Here is a 21,379-nt window from a genome sequence, read left to right as displayed (position 1 = left end):
TCCTCACAGCAATCCTGTGAGGTAGGGTTAGTCTGAGTGACTAGCCCAAAATCGCCCAGTGGACTTCATGACTGAGTGGTGATTTGAACCCTGGTCTCCCAGATCAACCAATCAGTTGATGCTTTGATAAGTAGGAATATTCCCAGTATTCCCAATGCTGTGTCAAGCCACTCCCCCTGGCAGCAGCCATTTTGTGACTGGTACCCACAGCATTCTCTCAAAATTAGAAATGTGCCCCTGAACCCACTCTACGAATCCATACTCATCACATGGAAATAGTTGGTCATTTTGCAGCCCCTACACCCCACAAAGCCTCCCAGATGTTCCTTGTCTGCTCCCTGCTCCTGGTACAAAATGAGAAATACCCTTACAATCAGGGGCTCCCGGTTGATATCGTGAAGATCCAGGGAGAGGATGTAGTCTTTGCTCCCCACATACATGCGGTCGTGATCTTCATCTTTCAGTAGAATACGATAATCAGTTGAGTTGAGCAGGAAATTGAAGAAATGGGCAGTGCTGGTGGCTTTGAGCTCTGGTGGGGAGAAAAACACCAGGAAAGAGTTATGTTAGATAGCTCCTCCTGTGTTTCCTGATGCAACATATACAGGTACATCTCTATAAGTAACATGCATGATTTGGAACTAACCATCAGGTTCCCCAAACACTGGAGCACATTTAGCTCTTAGATGCAATTAAATACTTGCATGCAATCCATGACAATAAATTACACACCCGGCAACTATCCTATTCCTGAATACAGTTTGGTTCATCAGACTACATCAGCTCACTCCTATGCATTTAGATGTGGCTGAACCCATTGAAAACCAATGAGTTTAAGTGCACTCATCTTGGTATATAGAATCCATTTCTGAGGCCTGTAGTACATCAGCCTAACACTGATTGTGCCACAGAATTAGCAAAGGTCTGAATGTAACCTGGAAGCTGCAACCACAACGCATAACAAGAACCCATCAAGCAGGAAATATGCATGTACTTAATTACAGAAGCTCTGGGCCTAAGTAAGAGTCTACAAAGCTGTGAATTGCAACTCCAGGAGCCCAGCTCTTCAATGTTAGCCATGTGTACTCTCAGAGCCTGACATTTTCATGTGTGAACTGTTGTGTACACATCACTCTGTCTTGGGGAACTAATTATTTCAGGCAGTGCTTTTTTCTTTAAAAAACATGTTTAGGGGTACTGTACTCTCATTTTTCTACTCATATTGAAATACTGACCCTCAATGAGGCCAAACTTAGATTCACAAAATGTTTAGGGGTATGCGAACCCCTGCATACCCCCCCAGGTGACAAAAGAAATGAGTAAGATCCCTGGCAGGTAGAAAGGAAACTGTGTGATATCCCCCCTGCCACCTGGGCAGGTTAACCAATGGCAATGATTAACATACAAGGCTTCAATCTTGAGTCCACTTTCCCCACAGTTTTGCTCACTGAATGTTTCTCACCTGATGACTAGACTGAAAAGTAGAAGGGTTTAGGAAAAGGCCTAGTCTGAATTTATCAATTCGAGCCACACAGTGCACAAGTTTTTGCCCAATTTTAGGCAACATATTAGACGTTTTATTCCAGCCAGTACAGGCCACCCTTACTGTGAAAGGGGAATTTCGTTTCGTTTACAGGTAAGAAGCCAGGATGGTGATGAACCTTAACAGGGGTTTCCATTATTCGTGCTCTAGTGCTCTTCTCACTCTTTTGTTCTGCATCCAAGGGTGCCATCTAGGCTGCAGTACTATCCTGTCTGAGCATTGTCAACTGGTCCCAAGGGCTAGTCCAGATCCACAAAACCCATAAATCCCTGAGCTCAAGAGGCTGCCCCTTAGTCTGAGCAACTTGCTGCCTGGGATCTGAAATTCTGCCTGTCCTTGGTTAAGCATCTGCCTTCGGCCTCTCTGATACTAACCAACCTGCTCTGGAACTCTTCTGCACTAATAGGCATCCTTGCCTCTTCTGGACTAATAGCCATCCTCCATCCCAATAGGCTAGTGCTTGAGCCCAAAATCTTGGAAATGCAACTGTCTATAATAAACTTTTTGGTGAACAAAGACGGAAACACAAAGCATTCACCTGTAGCCAAGCAATCTTTAACCTACGTAACAGGAACTCCCACTTGACTACACCAAACAGTAAGCTTTCCTACTGATCAGGAGACTGGGCAGGGATTTGGGAATAATGGGTTCTGTTCTGATGTTTTGTGTATTACTTTCCTTCTCCATATCTAATTCTGTCTGAGATACTTTAGGGGGAAAGAGGTCTCTCTAAATCACACTGATCCTTTATATAGTAGTACAACGATGTTATCAACAACTGTCATTGCCCCATGCCTTGTTTGTTTTTCTGTTAATGTATTTACAAAACATTTGTTTTGAAACTAATAGCTTTTTTTTAATTAAAAAAAGAAAGTAGTATCTCTGTCCATGCACAGAACCCACAAGATATTCACAAATAAGCACTCTTGAGTAATAATGCACCTGTATCTTAAATCTGCAGTGTCCAAGAATAAGCCAGGTGGCACCTGACCTGCATATGGCACTGATCTCACACCTTCACTTTCAGCTGACATTGCGACGTGCGGGGGGGGGGGGTTGTCAGGCTCTCTTTCAACCAAAGCCAAAGTTCAGATGCAAGCAGATTGATCATTAACAACAATTGTTACAGTATAACTGCACTGAGTTCCAACTGATGGGTGTAAGGGCAGACTGATCAACACATTATGGGGATCAACAAATTAATTCCATCTGAAAAGGCCCTTTCCTGAAATAAATAATCCAAAAAGTTGGCCTCCCTCCCAGTGAAGAAGAGAAGTGGGAGCAGCTTCACATGCAAAGTGACTTGAATTTTTTATCTAGCATATACATACAGGGTGAGTCTTTTAAAAGAGGCCCTGTGGAACATGTGTACTCTATATCCACGGGGCCTCTTTTAAAGGACTCACTCTGTACAACTCCTCTGTTCGACGGGTCATTATAATTTCCCTGTTTTCTTTGATATTGCATAAATTTACTGCTGCTGCTGCTACTACTACTACTACTACTACTACTAATAATAATAATAATAAAGAACTAAATACATTATTCGTGGTAACAATTTTTCTAAGCCACTGGTGCATCAATGACATTACAAGGCCTAGGTTCCACCAAATCCTTAGAACCAGGTCCAACACATTACACTCAAGACCACATGCCCTTTTGCTTGTGCAGGAGTGATGCCGCTAGAGTGGCTACTTGCATGTTGCCAAAAAAGAGGAAATGCTTTATCCAAAAAGAGGGCAGAAAGGACACAGATTTGCAGGGGGAAATGTGTGCTAATTTATATGTATCTATGCAGTTTTACAAACAACTACTCTTATTTAAACTGACCGTGACCATGTGATCTTTGTGCCTGCTCAGTAGGCTATCCAGAGACATAAATGTGGCTGGGGAACTTCAAGGTTACTAATTTTTTACCTTAAAACTGGACTTGGACCACAACAGGCTCTAATATAGAACACATGTCTACCATCCTAGCATTTTCACTGGGAGGAGGGCATGCAGTAGGGCTGGAATCATTTCTTGCCACTGTGAACTTCACAGGCAGGGAACCTATACAGTACTTGTAGGAGATCTTTTCACATTAAATATAACAAGGGCTTGAACTGTTGCTTACTCAGACCTCTGTTTCCCCTTCCTCTTTGAGGATAAAGGAATACATAATAATAATAATCATCATCATCATCCTTATCCTCATCTTCAAGTTGTTGCCTTCCTTGCTCACCACTACAGAAAGTTGGAACTCAAAGGATAAAAGTATTTTAAAACAAATTCTAGACCAGCTATTAGTATTATCATCGTCATGTACATCAGCAGCAAGAGTCTTCTGCTTGGTTTTTGAAACTGCTTACTCATCTAAGCAGCAAGGATTACTTGGAAACCCATAGTGTTTCCTGGCAATCATTACGTGATTACGTAATAAACAATAGTTTATTAGGGAAATTCCCTAATCCTGTTAATTCCCAAAACAGCTCAGCTGCTTAGGCTGCAGATGCCAGGCCTCTCTCTGACATCAGAGCAGCTAAGTAATGGCTGACAACAGGCCATGACTCTTTAGCCCACAAAGCTATCCTGTAGCATCTGAACAGATCAGCCAGTAACATAAAGAGAAGAGAGCAAGCAGGAAGCCCTGAGACTGAAAAGACACTACAAGAGTAAAAAGATCAGAGGACAAAGAAGGAAATATAGGACTGCAGGGGGAAATTCCAAAGAGTCTCAAATGTGCACTTTGTAGGTTTCATCACTGTGAGATTTCATGCACAGGATTACTATGACCTATTCTGTACAAACAGATCTGGACAACAATAACAACTTGTTTATTGGAAGGATTTATTTGTGTATATTACCAGTATCTCCAATAAGATTTATTTTGGAATATATTGAGGATGTGGGTTTCCACAGTAAAATTCAGCCACTGCCAAAAGAAACCCTCCATCCTCCATCCAAGCAAGGAAGAGGTATTGTAACAGTTCACAAATGCGGGTCAACCAGGCAAAAGAACCCAAGGAAGAGTATGGAGACAGGAGCCTGGGTCAGAGTGAGGCTTGAAGGACAGATAAAGAGGCCTGGAGAGAGACACTTGGCTCTCCAGACCTGCTATATATAGTGAAATAAACCACAATGGGATTAACAGGGAGGATAGCAAACAGACAACATAAAACAGCTGTAATAAACCAATCAGAAAAGTTGTCATTATTAAAGTAACTTATCACTAAAGTAGACAGAAGATAAAAATCCTTCCCAGAGAGAATATTTTCCACCAATCTGCAGAAAGATTCGAAATATGTGCTTACAAAGATGTCCTTTGGTCAGAAGTTCCAAAATCTGATGCCACTACTTAAAATTCCTTGCTCTGGATCCATGCAAATACTTCCCATATACAGTGGTACCTCGCAAGACGAATGCCTTGCGCAACGAAAAACTCGCTAGACGAAAGGGTTTTGCGATTTTTTTAGGTGACTCACAAGACGAATTTTTCTATGTTCGTGCTTCACAAGACGAAAATTTCAATGCATTCCTATTGGAAACCGTGCTTCGCAAGACGAATTTTTTGCAATACAAAACGACTTGCGGAATGAATTAATTTCATCTTGCGAGGCACCACTGTAAGAGGAAAGAGAGCAGGGATGCCAAGCTGAATGGCTCCTTTGGGGGAGGAATCTTGAGTCCATGCAAACTTTATGTCATTATAAATTTGTTGGACTTTAAGGTGGTGCAAGAGTTTCCGTTCTTTTGTCTATAACAGACTAACATAGCTATTTCTCTGGAAATTGCTCTATAAAGTATCTTCAGGTGGCAGGAGAAAAGCCAGAAAAGTGTGTGGGGGGGGGACAACCACATAACTGTTATCGTTATTACCTAAGGGCCAGCTGTCAGAAAAGCAAGCAGCAAGGCCGATTTATCATCTAGGTCAGGCATGTCCAACAGGTAGATTGTGATCTACCGTTAGATTACTGGACGTCTGCGGTAGATCAGTGGTAGATCATTGGCTCCCCCCAAAAAGCTGAATAACTGTGGCTCCCCTAAAAAAAGCTCCACATTCTACCTCCTCCCTGAAAAAACTTGACCCAACCCCCCCCCCACAACTTTGACCTGAACCCCACAAAAGGCGGTAGATTACTGCCAGTTTTTAACTCTCTTGGGAGTTGGCCACCCCTGATCTAGGTAAACAACACTTTTTAAGCCGTGCCCTGGATGCATTGAAAACCTGCAGGGTCCCCCCAGGTTCAACCCAAGCCTCCCCAAAACTACTCATCTCTACCCCAGGTCAGGAGCTCTATTCCTATGTCCTGTCAATGCACCAGAAAATTTCATTTTAAAAGTTGAAGACTATTTAGGCTTAGAAGACAGACCAGAAGAACCCCATTACAAATGACAGGGGAAATAAGGTACAAAGTATATAAAAACCAAGAGAGGAAAACTGACAGCAGACTTGACACAAACCTCCAGATATGCAGGTTGGCCCTGGTAAGGGAGTCTGCTTTGGATTGCCAAAGAGTGTGACTGAGGACAGAACTACATATTACACTTACATGTGTAAAGGAAGTGCCCGACAGGACAGCTGTTTTTTTCTAAGGTGATTTTTGAGGAGATGCTTAACTTTTTCCCACCTGTTGCTTTTTCACTCCAAATAGTCACCCCTCCAAATGGGTCTTTGTGAACATAAACATACATCAAAACAAAATAAAAAATAAAAAAATTCCTTCCAGTAGCACCTTAGAGACCAACTAAGAGATTAAACATACGTGTGTGTGTGTTTAGCTTCATTCTCAAGTTCCTGACAGAATGAACTCATATTCTCCCTGCCTCTGGCCTCAAAAGAAATGCAGAGGTGTGTGGCTCTAAGCCAATCTGTAGAACTAATCAAAAGTGATACCTTCTGTGCTGGGTGATTCCAGAGAAGCTTACTGTATTGTGTCTATTTAATACAAGGCAGGTATTCAAAAGTGGCTGCAACAGTTTGGTGCATGTCCCTAAAAATGTATATGTTCCAGAATCCGCCATGCACAATCACAGGGTTGTATCCAACTACAGTATACTCAGAGAAGACCCACTGAAATCAATAGTTTTAAATTAGTCATTTCCATTAATTTCAAAGGTTCTACTCTGAGTAGGACTCTCATTGGCTACTACCCACAGCAACATTTTAATGTGTTAAAACAGCTAAGTGACAAAGAAAGTTAATTCTTCATATGCAAGGGCAGATTAACTCGTGTATTTAAGGATGTGCTTGGCTGTCTTTGTAGAAGTTCTGGAATGTGTCTCAATCAGCAACACACGCTGCAGGTACACAGCTGAACTAAATTCAAATGAACTAAATAAAATAAATATTTAACAAATCTACAGACAAGATTATGGCACGTACTGGCTGAAGTCCTCTTCATTGCTACCTCATGCATGCATAAGGCCAAACAATTCATAAAGTCTCATCTGCTGAAGAAAACAATACCCTTAGCTTTGGGGGGATGGGGAGGTGAATCAGGGCAGGATGCTTGTGTTTGGAAACACGGAGCTGAAGTTAGCCTCATACATTATTAATGAGCCCACAAAGCAGCAGCAGCTAAAGCGGAATTATGGGGCACCATTTTATTTGCACTTTCAAAAAAGCCTTTGACAGAATCCTTCATAAGAGGCTCTGAAAAGAAGCTTAGTTGCCATGAGAGGGAACTAAGATTTGGTCATGGACCAGAGGTTGGCTATGGAAGGGGGAACAAAAAGCCGGATTAGCCCTGTGGCTTTCAGCAATGCATTGTTTCCAAAATGGCCTTGAATTCTGTGAACAGGTTCATTCACCAGATAAACTTCAGCATTTGTTGGCTTAACTAGTTTCCTTCTTCCTGGTGTCACCATCACCTCTGGAGCTGTATGATATTGTTTTTGCTGCTTGACTGAACTGCAAACTTTTTGAAGGCATGAGATATACACTGCAAAGAGTACCAATTATCCCATCAGTTCTAACCATTATTGTATCAATGCCACCCCTTCTTTGCTGCACATTGACTAGCAGAATTGCCAAAAGAGGGAAACCATCTTCACAGCACAGAATTTCATACCTTCACTGCAAACAGCCACTAGCTGGAGACACAATTCCATGCTAAGCTATTTATAATTTCTCTTTCCCTTGCCTCTATCCTCCATAGCTGGAGTTTGCTGGAAACTTTGTTGTTGTTTAGTCATTTAGTTGTGTCCGACTCTTTGTGACCCCATGGACCAGAGCACGCCAGGCACTCCTGTCTTCCACTGCCTCCCGCAGTTTGGTCAAACTCAAGTTGGTAGCTTCAAGAACACTGTCCAATCATCTCATCCTCTGTCATCCCCTTCTCCTTGTGCCCTCCATCATTCCCAACATCAGGGTCTTTTCCAGGGAGTCTTCTCTTCTCATGAGGTGGCCAAAGTATTGGAGCCTCACCTTCAAGATCTGTCCTTCCAGAGAGCACTCAGGGCTGATTTCCTTAAGAATGGATAGGTTTGATCTTCTTGCAGTCCATGGGACTCTCAAGAGTCTCCTCCAGCACCATAATTCAAAAGCATCAATTCTTCGGCGATCAGCCTTCTTGAAATTAAAAGATGCCTGCTTCTTAGGAGAAAAGTGATGACAAACCTAGACAGCATCTTAAAAAGCAGAGACATCACCTTGCCGACAAAGGTCCGTATAGTTAAAGCTATGGTTTTCCCAGTAGTGATGTATGGAAGTGAGAGCTGGACCATAAAGAAGGCTGATCGCCGAAGAATTGATGCTGGAAACTTAGACTAGGGTAAACAAACTCAAGTTGTCAGGTGTATCTGAGGAATGCTCTTACTGTCCCTGCACCTGAGACTCTCCCAATGTTACATTTCCCTATTTGTGTTTTTAAATCCCCAAAGACACCAGAAGGATAAGATCTGATTATCAGAGTAATGTCTTGCAAAGGTCTCAGAACCTTCTCTGAAGTTCATGTGGCCTGATTCGTGATTCACCTTTGCAGCATTAAAAGGATGCCTGATTTTCATACTGTAAACAAGGAAATGGGACACTGATATGTTCATTCGGACTGGGAGAGGTCTGTCTATATAGTCAGTGAACAAACTATGAAGAGCTCTGGGTTCATGACAGGGCATTGCTGTGTTTTCCCTGGGACTAGAGACATGGCTGGTAAAAGTCTTGAGTATCATGAGCCTCATTGAGACTTTTTGGCAAGGTTGATCCAAGGAGAAGGAGGATTGGGAATAGTGTGTGGAGCCTGACGCTGAGAAGGGGCCAAGCAGTCTTGAGAGTGTTGATCTGGATGCTTGGGAGGAGCTGAGTGGTTTGTCAAGAGAAAGCATGGCCCTAGAGCGATCTGACCTTGTCTCCACCCCACCTTTGACTAGTGAAACACTTCCAGCTCCAGGGGAGGCATCTGAGCCTAGGTTGGTCAGTGAACCAGCTGCACCAACCCTGACAACGTCCTCTAAGGGTTCACTGTCTGCTGGGCTGCTATAAGTAAACCCAGCTGACTTGCAGTAGTGCCCATTTGTTTGCCCATCCATCTGAATGATTGTGCCCACCCTGCTCTTCAAAAGGAGAGCCAACAGTGTGTGTCAAGTGTTGAGACAACATCTCAGCTTGCACCTAGTTACGTATCTTCGAGACCTGTGCACCTATAACCTGATCTATGTTTAGACTGTGTAGTGAATTTTGGAATAAAGCCTTTGATAATAATTGCGCTGAGAGTCCGAGTACTGCATCTACAAATGGGAGCCAGGAGACTGGGAGGAACTTACTTGCAACTCAGTGGTTAGCTGGGTTAGAATGCTCAAGATTAGAAAACAAGAGAAAGAGTACAAACTCACTCACTCGTGCCAAAAGGAGTAAGGGGGAAGCAGAGCTGACCTGGTGTACCACAGGGGCAGTTAACACGTACCACCTGTTGTATTAGGCACAAAACGGCTTTTCTAACGTATTCAAGATCATAGACTTGTTGTTTGCAGAACAGCACTGAAGAAAATTCCCAAATGGTATTACCTAGGCAGAGACATACCATTTTTGGCAAAGCTGTGCAGGAAATTGTGCACTTGTTCTGTCTCTTTAACAGTGCTGGGCTCCGGAGCTGGTGAATATGTGATCTCCCTGGAATGTGCCCAAGCTGCTCCTCTCTCTCTCTCTCTCTCTCTCTCTCTCTCTCTCTCTCTCTCTTCCTCCTCTTCCTCCTCCTCCTCCTCACTACCTGTCCCTTGCCTGGATCCTTGCCTGCTGTTGTCCTTGGCTCCAGGCCATTTAATAAAGACTCCTAGAATAAGGTTCGTGCTGAGAGCTCTCAGAAGGAAAGTATCCAAAAGAACACTCTCCACACATAACCCCTGCAAGGCTCTCTGGCACTGTGAACCAGCTGCGTGTGCCTCACATAATTTAACAACATGTTTGACATGAGGATACAGCAAATGACATTGGCAACAAGCTGGGAACTCTCCCTGATCCTAACAGCAGATAGGGAATGACACAATTCATGATAAAATGGCACATCCAGTTGGTGTGCAAGGAGCATTGCCACACACAGTTTAACCTGTTATTAATTTAGAGGAGGAGGTTGACACCCTAGCTGCCAAGTGCTGTAAATCTGAACTCTTATAAGTAGGGACACATAGTTGGTGCTGCTGCACATATGTGTTTTTGTGTGCACATGCACATCACAAGGATATAGTCCCTCGGTTTCTAAGCCTCCAGTGCACACATTACTGCTTCCTTCTACGGTAGTTAACTCAGCTTTTGAGACCGAATGGAAGAACAGAACAAATCAGGTGGTGTAGTGAACCACACCAGAGTGTTATTTTTTAGTGTGACGCTCTTCAAGAGTGATGTACCCATCCAACAGCTAAGATATCTAAGAGTTAAGTGCCCTTCTCTTACATTATAAGAAGCAGCTCATTGGGTCTAGCTAGCCAAATATAGTCTGATGCTTGGAACATAATATGCTAAGTGGTTCCTTTACCTTCAAGAAGATAACAATACTTATACTTATTAAAGCTTATAGTTTCTTGTCCTGTAACAGCAACCAAAATTTTCTACTTGAGTAGGGTAGTCATACTGTATATCCTACTTTACAGAGGATACACTTTCAGAATATATTTATTTCAGGAATGGGGAACCTGTGTCCCTCCTGATGTTGTTGGACTCCAGTTCACTATAATGGGATGCATTACATTTCTATTTAAATCAGAGTGGTCATTTCTAGATTTGGACTTATACATATGAATCAGCATGTGCACTTGTTATGTAAATCTGTGTCTCCTTTTCTGGTGATGTACACAAGTGGCCACCCTACACCTGAGGTAGATGCCCCAATCTTGCATCATGGAAAGGGACTAGACTCATGAAGTTTCAGTGGCCTCGAATTAGTCTACATGAACGGAGTTGCATTGAAATTAGAATTTAAAGTTTTGGGCACAAGCACAACTTTATAGTTTAAAAGTGCGTGTGAAGAAGCAATCACAGAAAGAAACATTTTTTTGTTTAGAGGCCCTGAGACTGCATGCTCAGTGCTTCTGTTATTGCATTTGTCTTCTTGAAAAAATGAACAATGCAGATGTCATTCCTCAGGAATCCCCATAAGCTATGCGACATTAGTTGCTTCACTGCTTGAGATGGCAGCTAGCCAACTCTATCAATCCACTCCTGCCGTCTGTCAGCTCTTACCTTACATGTATGCATCTTCCATTCTGTTACTTGCATTTCTCCCATCTCAAATCTGATTGGGGAAAATCAGGGGTTTGGGGGAGGGAGGGAATTGCTTTCATCCCCTCTACAACATTGTCAGTAATAGTAAGAGTTACGGTTGCAGTTAGAGGTAAAGGATTGATGGGGGAAACAAGGTAGAAAACAAATTAACGGCAACACTATTGCCTTAAAGATAACCAGAACTGACAGGGTTTTCTTTTAAAGGAAGTATCTGATTCAAATTCTGAATGAAAATTTAGATAAGTATGGTTATTCAACAACAAAAATGTAAGTTCAGGAGTTTTGCCAAATTTAAATTTTGTGCAAAATTTTATTGCAAGTCTGAACACCTTTCCTATACTTGCAGGAAGTTCCTAGAGACCACATGGTTCCCTTCATATCAGTATATCTGTAACAAGCTATAGCAGTCTCTAATCACAGCCTCTTAAGAGGCAGGCAAGTGCCCTCAATACAGCCTCTCTGAATGCTTGAAAGCTCAGCCAGGAAAGGAAGAAGAGGCAGAAAAAGGAGTGAAAGCACACAGAGCCAGGATGAGAAGGACCATGTTGCCACTTGGACATTGTGGAGTGGTGGCAATACTTTTCATTTTTCAGACCCATTTGGGAGCCAAGGCTAGTAAGAAAAGGCTGCTTGTGATAACTAGAGGCCCCTATTTTTACCAGATTCTGGGTGCTTTATAGAATATAAAGGGGGCGACCCTCCCCCTTCCCCCAAGTTATTTTTAGCTCCTCTGCTGGGGAAGTATTTGAAAGAGTTTAATGAGGGTCATGAATATTCAGTCACTAAATGAGGCACACAGATGGCAGCCAGGAGTGCTACAGATGCCTTGGGTGCAAGCCAGGGTTTCATTATCACCCTCAGTGTCACCAGAAATATAACAGGCTTTATACTCTAGTTATACTCTCCATCTACTCATGTTCTTAGTCACCCTCCACTATCTTACCCCTCTTTCAGCAAAAATGCAACAGGATTAGGGGTGGCTGCTGAATGATTAGGGGTGATATCAGAATTAAGACAGCTAATGTAGGGCAGTAGGTAGACTGTTCAACCTGGACTGATATCATTGAAGATCACTAGATGGCCCTGAGCAAATCACTGCTTATTTCAATGATAAGAGTGTATAACCCTAGATATATGTTGCTGTGAGCTCTGTAAAGGTAAGGCTTTAGGATCATTCATCTAGTCCCTTCTGTCCCTCAGAGGTACATTATTCATCTACAAGGGAGATGGCTCTCTTAATAATGGCACCCTGGTTGTGCTGGGGAGGGGGGGTTGCCTGGCACCAACTACCCAATAGTTCCAGTGCCAAGCAAAAACATTTCTGTTTATCCAGGCATTTTAATCTGTGCAGATCTTAGTCCATTTTTAAGGATTTTAAATGTTATTTTGTAACTGCCATTCCAAATATGATGAACGACATTAATACATGTTTTAATAAATACAGAAATAGAATCTGACCAGATACAAACATGACAATAATATTTTATATTATGAAGGCAGGCTACATCCTCTTGTGGGGGTACAGAGTGCACAATTGGGTTAACAGCTGACACACATTTCATGTGTCGGCAATACTCAAAGCTACCTAATCATTCTCTTCTGAGGAAAAACAGGGCTCTCAACAGCTGGCATGGTATTCTTATTCAATCTGGTGGAGGGCATACACTGGTTGATTTGACCACCTACCATCACCAACCACACAGACTTTGCCTCCAAAATACTGGACTGGGTTGAGACACACTCTTTTTTGAAAGTCTAACTCCCATCTGCAGGCATTTTTTTGCCAGGGGGAGGATGGGGCGGGGAGCCCAGTGGAATGTGCCTATTTTGATTTCTCTGCTGAGTTGCTGCAATCTCAACTATGCCAGTTATTGCTGAAATAATAAGCTTTTCAAGGTCATTCAAGTGCTTCCAGCAAGGAAGGGGGGAGGACCATGTAAATGACATATTTAAAAGACATACTGAGTAAGAAAAAGTTTTCCCAACAACATTTGGTAGGGGCCCAGGAAAGGACAGCCTGCTTTCAGTCAATAGAACTTTTGCAAGGATCAATAATTCATCACTACCACATCACATAGGGGACGCAGGTGGCACTGAGGTCTAAACCACTGAGCCTTGGGCTTGCAGATCAGAAGGTCGCAGTTCAAATCCCCACGACTCAAGCTACATACGATTTTAACTACCGGTACATGCAGCTTACCACCCCAAACTCCAGTTTTTTGTTTTGTGTGTGTGTATCTCCTAAATATATTTTATCCTGTAGTGCTAACCTGAGGGGCGGGAGGAATTCAATAGTAGAAAACTAGCAGAGAGGAGAGTGTTAGTGGGTGTGCATACATGAGTAAATATACTGGTCTACCATTGTAGACACTAACATGAGTTTGGCCAAACTGCGAGAGGCAGTGAAGGATAGGCGTGCCTGGCGTGCTCTGGTCCATGGGGTCACAAAGAGTCGGACACGGCTGAACGACTGAACAACAACAACCATTGTAGACAGCAGAAAAGGAACATCTACAAGTGAAGAGGAACCACACATGGTTAATGAAATGTGTACTTCGATCTAAGGGGAATAAAAATATCCATCAACATCTTTCTTCACTCAGACAAAATCTGTCTATCTGTATGCAGCCCCACAGCCTTTATAGTCAACATGTTTGCCAGAGATACATTTTCCAATCAAAACAGCTTCCTCTGTTAAGATACGGTGTTATCTCATTACAGTACTTAGAATGTGACTGACTAAAAATATGGGGGGGAGGAATAAGGAATTCCTGACAGAGCCTTTCATGGGTGTACAGTACACAATCAATTGAGGAGAGTGGGTCCCTATATGGCAGTGTGTGAACTTCACTATATCAAAGACTGTGTTAACATCAATCCTCAGGCTGCTCCATCCATACAAGCCCTATTTATTTCAATGTGGGTCAAACTGGTACAGCATTTTGAAGACTGGTAGTTATGTCATTTCAGTGGTCTTTGTTGGAACTATATCAGCATAGAATATGAATGAGATCACTAGTGTTATAAGTGGCAGTACAAGCAACATGTGTGTATTCTAATTCAAGACTGTGAATCAGAGGCTTTTCCAATAAAACATTTCTAAAACAATAAATGCTGCATTCTAAATTTGTTGCAGGAGATACAAACATCTTTCCTTTAAGTAGCATTTCCATTGCACAGAATATCTCATTTCTACAGGACTCAAATGACAGAACACTGCCTCCGGAACAATGCAACTTTCACTCCAGTTAGGGAATCTACTGCAATTTAGGCCAGCTCTGTCATTCAGAACAGTGAGGTGGCTGTCACAGGTGGTTGATGCTGGGGAGTGATTAAGGCAGCCCCTCTGCCAGCAAGCTAACCTCCTGAGTCCTTTGGCCATTCCCATCCAAATAAGCTCATACTGATTATGTTTGCTTGTTGCTGGCCTATTTGTCTGTCTTGCCTAGCTGCCTTTTCTCAGTGTGACACAGAAAGCACCACTGGGAACGGACCCTGACTAAGCAAGCAAGCAAGCGGAGAGACAGACAAGTATAACCATGCACTCCAAGAGTTATCATGTGTTGCTCATCACAGGATACATATTGGCACCACTGTTGCTGAACCATAACATTTGTTTGCAGACCAGAGCTTTCCAAACTTTTCAAGTTGGTGACACACTTTTTGGACATGCATCATTTCGCGACATGGTAATTCAGTTTTATGAGCAAACTGAAGGTTAAACGAGCCCTTTCCAGCCACAGGAGGAGTGCGGGGAGCGTTAGTGCAACACACCTACACACTGCAGCCGACACACTAATGTGTCATGACACACAGTTTGAAAAGCTCTGCATAGGCAGTGATCAGACACCAAGAGGAGCAGTAAGCAAGTGGCATCAAGCTGCTGAGAGGACAGATCTCTGGGTGTCATATGCCTAGCTTGTTGCTCTCAGGTACAGTGGTGGAGGATTCAGTGGCCAGAGGGTCAGCTTCTATACATGAAATGGGAGGAAGGTATCTTGTCCTTAGCCTCAGGCAATGTGATGCCTTAAATGACTCTAGCTCTTGTGACTCTAGCATGGAATATGATTACGGGGACGATAGAAGTCCTTATTGGGTAGTTAAATGTACTCAGTAGTTTAATTTACCAGTAGTTTTCAAGCAATTTTCAAACCCCACCACCTTTAGAAGCATTGTGCTTCTCTGTCATACCATTGCAGTGAAGAAGCCTATATCTAACCTTTCAATCAACCATCTCCCTTCCCACCCCACCCCTAAAAGTACCCTGACCTGCTATTTAATTAATCTAGTGCTAAATTTGTCTTTTATGCCTGCAATTACGGTACTGCATGTTTCCTCTTTCCAGTATTGGAGTGCATGTTGCTCTTTTTCTTTTTTAAATATATTTTTATTTTAGTTTTTACAAATATCTTTTGTATTCAAATATAATCAATTTTATACATATATAGGATTCTCTGAATCCTTGGACTTCCCTCCACCGCCCACCCCCGTGGTTTCCATAAAACTTCTTTTTTATACTGCATCTTATAATATTATCCAAATTTATATTCAAATTTCCATTTATAACCACAGACTTATTACATTACAAGTGTTATATTAATCCTGCTAACATTTTTAACTGTGTACAGTGTTTGTTTAGGTGATCTATACATTTTTTCCATTCTCACGTTGCTCTTTTTCTGTAGCAGTGGAAGAAAAAGACTAACCTTCAGACGTACCAAAGGGGGGGGAATATAGTTTTAAAGTATTTTGAAATAGCCTCATGTAATTATGGGTGTGTGTCTATGTGTTTGCTTGTACGCCTGTTGTGAATGTCTATGCATCACCAAACCTATGAAAAGAAGTATATGTGATGGTCACTAAACAAAACACGAGCAAGTCAATGCAAATCTTCTCATTTTCTGAGACTCTGTGTGGCAGAAAATGTATGTGCAACCTTCAAGCAGCATGGATGTTCAAATGTCAGCACAGGGGTGAGTCTGTATTTGTGTCTACACTCAACACAAACAAACATCTGGATGAAGCATCTGGCAGCAGCTCCAACATCTGTTTCTTCCTCAATTTGCCTGTCAGAACACTGAAGCTGGGCAGCAGTTTGGAGGGCCTCCCATACAGCAAGCAGGGGGGTTAATAGGGAAAGGGTGCGTAAGGCCAAAGCAGTATTAAATCTTGTTTAGGTTCTGCCTTTTTTGCCTCATCCCCAGCTGCTGCCTCCTCACAGGGAGGCAGGGGCCCCAGCGTTCTTCACGTGCTTCTCCCTGCCCCCTGCCACTGGGCCTGCCTAATTTCATTTGTATCAGTGAATAAACTGGATTTGCTACTGGCCCTGTAGCTCTCATTTGGCACACCAGTCCCCAATAGTGGGATGGCACCAGGATGTGGTTCACTGATGCACTTCCATGACATAATCTCTGCTTCTGAGCAAGAGATGGGAGCATACAAGATTGCTATATGGCCCTAAATAGGCCTCCCTTATCCCAGTAAAACATTAAAGAGGTAGCATAGTTGAACCTGTCAGGCTCTGGCTACTAATCACAATGACTAGAGCTCAAACAGGGATGAAGAAGAGTTTGGATTTGATATCCCGCTTTATCACCACCCGAAGGAGTCTCAAAGCGGCTAACATTCTCCTTTCCCTTCCTCCCCCACAACAAACACTATGTGAGGTGAGTGGGGCTGAGAGACTTCAAAGAAGTGTGACTAGCCCAAGGTCACCCAGCAGCTGCATGTGGAGGAGTGGAGACATGAACCCAGTTACCCAGATTACGAGTCTACCGCTCTTAACCACTACACCACACTGGATGGGAGTAGAGGCTGCTGTCATGGTTTGGATATAAGCTAAGCCAGATCTTTAACCAAGAAGCAAGAAGCAAATATTTTTGTTTGTTCAGAAATGCCAACACCATGTGTAAAAGCTAGGGACCAATGTATGATTTAAAGCGTTCATAACTCATCCTTCATAGAACCAACCAACCAACAAAATACAAAAGCATTTTTCCTAGGTGAGCTTTTTTAAAAACTTTCCCAGTGCCCCTAGTTGATCTAAACAAATCCCTACTTGGGTAGGGGGTCCATATGTCTGAGAATTTCTGCCCTTTTGCTGCAAAATGCTTAAAGAGTCATCATGAAGCAAACTGCTTTGGAGTGTTGGAGCTGTGTCCACCTCCCCACCCCCACCTTTCAAACTCATGCACATGCAAGTGGATGACTAGCCAGTATATGCTTCTCTTCCCCGCCACAAATTTGGAAAATGAATAATGGAAATTCTCTTGACTACACTCCCAAATTACAGTGATCAGGGAGGGTGACTGACAGCATACCCATGTGACTTGTCAATCCACTGAATGGCAGTAGCTCACTGCAGATTCCCCCCCCCCCCCGAAACAGGCATAGTTCCTCATGCACAGCTACAGCTAGAAGTATCGTGGTGGTTATATATTATTTATATAGGTCCATCAATACACATGGCACCTTACAGCCAAAAAAAAAAAGAACAATTTATTTAATCAACAGCTATGCCCTTCTGCAGCTTTGTCAGAAGTTGGAACATACTTACCGGTAGCTATTCACTCAAGAGTGAAATAAATAGGTCTCAGTAGCGGCTCCCTTCGTAAGCAAATTACTTCTGTAACCTATGACTTTTTCCACTTAATCCAGCAAAGTGCTACAAAATCATACTTACACTAACTAGTTCTGGAGCTGGGATTATAGAAACACGGAATTTGCCTAACTGTTCAATAGTCTAACACTAGCTCAGGCTCAGCTCCTGGACATGGCACAATCTTTCTTTAAAACAAACAAACAAACAACAACAACAAGTTTAGTATTCACATTTATAAATTCTACACTTGTTACCCTGCCTCATTAGCAGGGTAATATACAATCAAAACCCTCAGGGCTCATCCACACTTACTTTTGCTCTGCATTTCTAGGCACAAGTCTGGGATGTTCAGGTCCCACAGCTTTTTCCCCCTTTCCTTTCCTTTCCTTTCCTTTCCTTTCCTTTTTTTCTTTTTTGGCGCTCTGGCATTTCCCCCACGAAAACCTGCTCTTTGCTGCTGAATCTGAGCAAGCAGCAATCCACGGAAAACTGGAATTGCTGTTTGTTCTGATTCAGCAGTAAAGATTTTGTTTTCCTGAGGAATGCGGTGGGGTAAAAAAAAACCACGTTCAGACATGGACTGGGGAAGTGTGGACCTGTGCCTAGAAAACACACGGCAAAAGGTATATGTGGATGAGCCCTCATCCCTTGTTCTGATGAACCCCAAAGTCTTAGAGCCACAGGCTAAATTATGAGATTATTGATTCACTGAATCCATGTTAGGATGGAACAACATTTGTACAGCTCTATTCTGAAAAATCTGTTTCAGGAGAATTCATTATAGTTTGTATTTTCAGAAATCTGACTCCAACTGCTGTTTCAGAAGCACAGCACAAATGATACACAACATTATTAATGAACACCTTTTTCATCTTAAAGCCAAGCCTCTAACAGCTTAACATTTAGGAGGAACGTGCTGCTTGCTCATAGAGGCAACTCTCCAGTGGAGGTAAAAATGGAAAGAAGGAAACACACTCTTACAACAAAAAATGAATCTTGTCTTGAATAACTGTGCCTCTCTTGATTAAATCTCAGATATGGCCACAACAGAACAGGGATGAAAAAGCTCCATCTTGTAGAAGTTGTCAAACCAGTGTTTTTTTCTATAAGTAGCCAACATTTTTTGAAAAGTATATAACACAGACAAACCTGGAGACACAGGATAGATAATTAAATCTTTTACTACAAAGAAGGGAAATAAACTTGTATGGAACAAATTTTATTGCATCATTTAGTCAAAAGTTACTTAATTAGATACAAGCATACCTTTGATGTTCAATTATGATGAGTACAATGACTAACATTACTAGGAACATTTGCTGTAAAATGCGTAAGAAGTTTTATTACAATCAAGCAGGTCGTTAAATAAAAATAAACATTACTAGCATTATATATTCTGCTTAAACTAAACTAGCATGCACACTATTCAGTCATGGCATTTACACTCAACAATTCTGGGCTGTATATCCAAACATATAGTACTGAAAAGTCGCTATATATAGTTACACAAACAAAAAAAAAGCATTCAAAGCTGTGCAAAACCCATTTAAGATGTAGGGGGGTGGTGCTGTTCTACAGTTCAGTCACTCATATCTAGACAAGAAATAATTAGAGCAAATTAGCAGTAGCACAGAAACACAGATTGTTCTGCTCTCAAGTGAGCACTGTGTCAGTCAGTCTTTCCCCCATGTGCTGTAGGCCTGTCAGGGGCCTTGTGCAGGCTGCTGTCTCTTTGCATTAAAAATCCCATCAAGCAAAAAAAGAACACAGCAAAAAAGGTAGCACCCAGTGCCTTGCAAATAACCCCAATGAAAGACATGGCAGGTTCTCATTAACTTTGGCGTCACAGCTGAACAATCTGTGTGTGAGCACAGAAAAGGAGGCAATCCCAGACTGAGGGGGACTGAGCAACTGCTGGATAAGATAGTGCAGAGTGTGTCTTCCTAGACAAGAGGAACAGGGCAGGGGCTGCAGGAATGGAGATACTCATTTCTCCACAAGCTTCAATGTTTTCTTGAATAACTTAAATGGGCAGGAAAAATGGATAAAAGTACCCAACTCAGCTCCAACATGGCCTCTGGTTCATGCACAGATTTGTTCTAGGCTAGCAAGTCAAGAGCTGACTTTGTGAAGAAGTCACCCAATTAAGTCCTAGGTATGGCAGCTTTGATCTTATGTCTCTGACTTTGGGTTCATCTATACTTCCGCTTGTTCCATGCCTAGAAAGCACAGATCTAAGTGGTTTTGTTTGTTTCATGCTTTCTGGGCATGGGTTCAAGCAGTGTTGCCTTTGACCCACCACTTTACCCTGGAAAACCTGCTCTTTAGTGCTAAATTGGAGCAACCATCAATCTGGAGGAAACCCAATTGCCGTTTGATCTGATTCAGCGGTATGTAGTGGGTTTTCCATGGGGGAAAACAGCAGGGAAAGTAGAACTGTGGATGAGCCCTATCTGAAATGAGCTTGCTGCTTTAGAAAAGAGATGAGTACACACCCTACTCTGAATTAGTTTTGGATGCTCAAAGCAGCTGAGTAGCAGATGCTTTCATATCTACCTGGGCGAGCTAGAACACAACTTTATTATCATTGAACTATACCACATCTAAAACTCTGGAGAGCTCCATGAGCTTATCTCAGAGAGAGGGAACCCAAAGCCCTTCAGATGTTGCTTTACTACAAATCCTATCATCCCAGCCAGCATGGCCATCAGTCAGTGATGATGGGAGTTGTAAGTCCTGTAACATCTGACGGACCACAAGTGCCCCATCCCCACCCTCTGCTCAGAGCAACAACCCTGCAGGTAAACAAGTGCTGTGTGACTCAGAAGGAAGATCAGAACCAGGTAAAGAGATATGGCTGGGATATTTTCAGTCAAGAATAGAGTGTTTTCAGAGTAAGCTGCGGAACAGAATTACAGTGTCCACAGAATTGTCCAGGTTCAGTTTTATAGAAGGAAAATGTCTAGGACAAAGTTTACTATATGATGTTTAGTTTGCTATACAGTATGACATTGTATTGGTTCACACGTAATGCTAAGTCAAATTATGTCTTAGCACGAATGAGCAAGTGCATTATCATGCAATTAGAAAATCATAGCTACTTCACTTCTCTTTCATTCCTGTTGCACTAACTGGAGTTAAACCAGGGGACAGCAGAGGATGAGATGGTTGGACAGTGTTCTCGAAGCGATTAGCATCAGTTTGGCCAAACTACAGGAGGCAGTGGAGGATAGGGGTGCCTGGCGTGCTCTGGTCCATGGGGTCACGAAGAGTCGGACATGACTGAACAACAACAACACAGGCTAATCCAAGCTTGCAGTTTGTCCTGCTCTAAACAAACCATGAGCAGTAACAATGACTTCACTCCAAATAGTGTGACATCTACAGGAGCAGGGCAGAAGGAAGGCAGGTTTGGTGTTTGAACTGTGTACCAGCACACTTGCTTTTTCATGATTAGACATGGTTTGGTTTAGTGTTACAAGTGAATGAGGCCATTGTATATTCTCTTCTGTATCTTCCATATGGAAGGATTCAAGCATGA

General features: G+C 42.5%; 1 protein-coding gene across 4 annotated transcripts in view; it reads right to left on the bottom strand.

Annotated features, from left to right (window-relative positions):
* Positions 1-21,379, bottom strand: part of SEMA3F (semaphorin 3F) — a 123,517-nt gene that overhangs the window by 38,946 nt on the left and 63,192 nt on the right. For all 4 annotated transcript variants that reach the window (XM_033140580.1, XM_033140584.1, XM_033140583.1 and 1 more), the window contains exon 3: positions 372-532. In XM_033140580.1, the coding sequence (XP_032996471.1) occupies positions 372-532 (161 nt within the window). The remainder of the gene's footprint in view (positions 1-371; positions 533-21,379) is intronic.

The sequence above is a fragment of the Lacerta agilis genome, chromosome 2 (assembly GCF_009819535.1).
Source record: "Lacerta agilis isolate rLacAgi1 chromosome 2, rLacAgi1.pri, whole genome shotgun sequence".
Classification (NCBI taxonomy): Eukaryota; Metazoa; Chordata; class Lepidosauria; order Squamata; family Lacertidae; genus Lacerta; species Lacerta agilis.
Note: the sequence above shows the minus strand (reverse complement) of the source record. Positions and strands in the feature narration are given on the sequence as shown.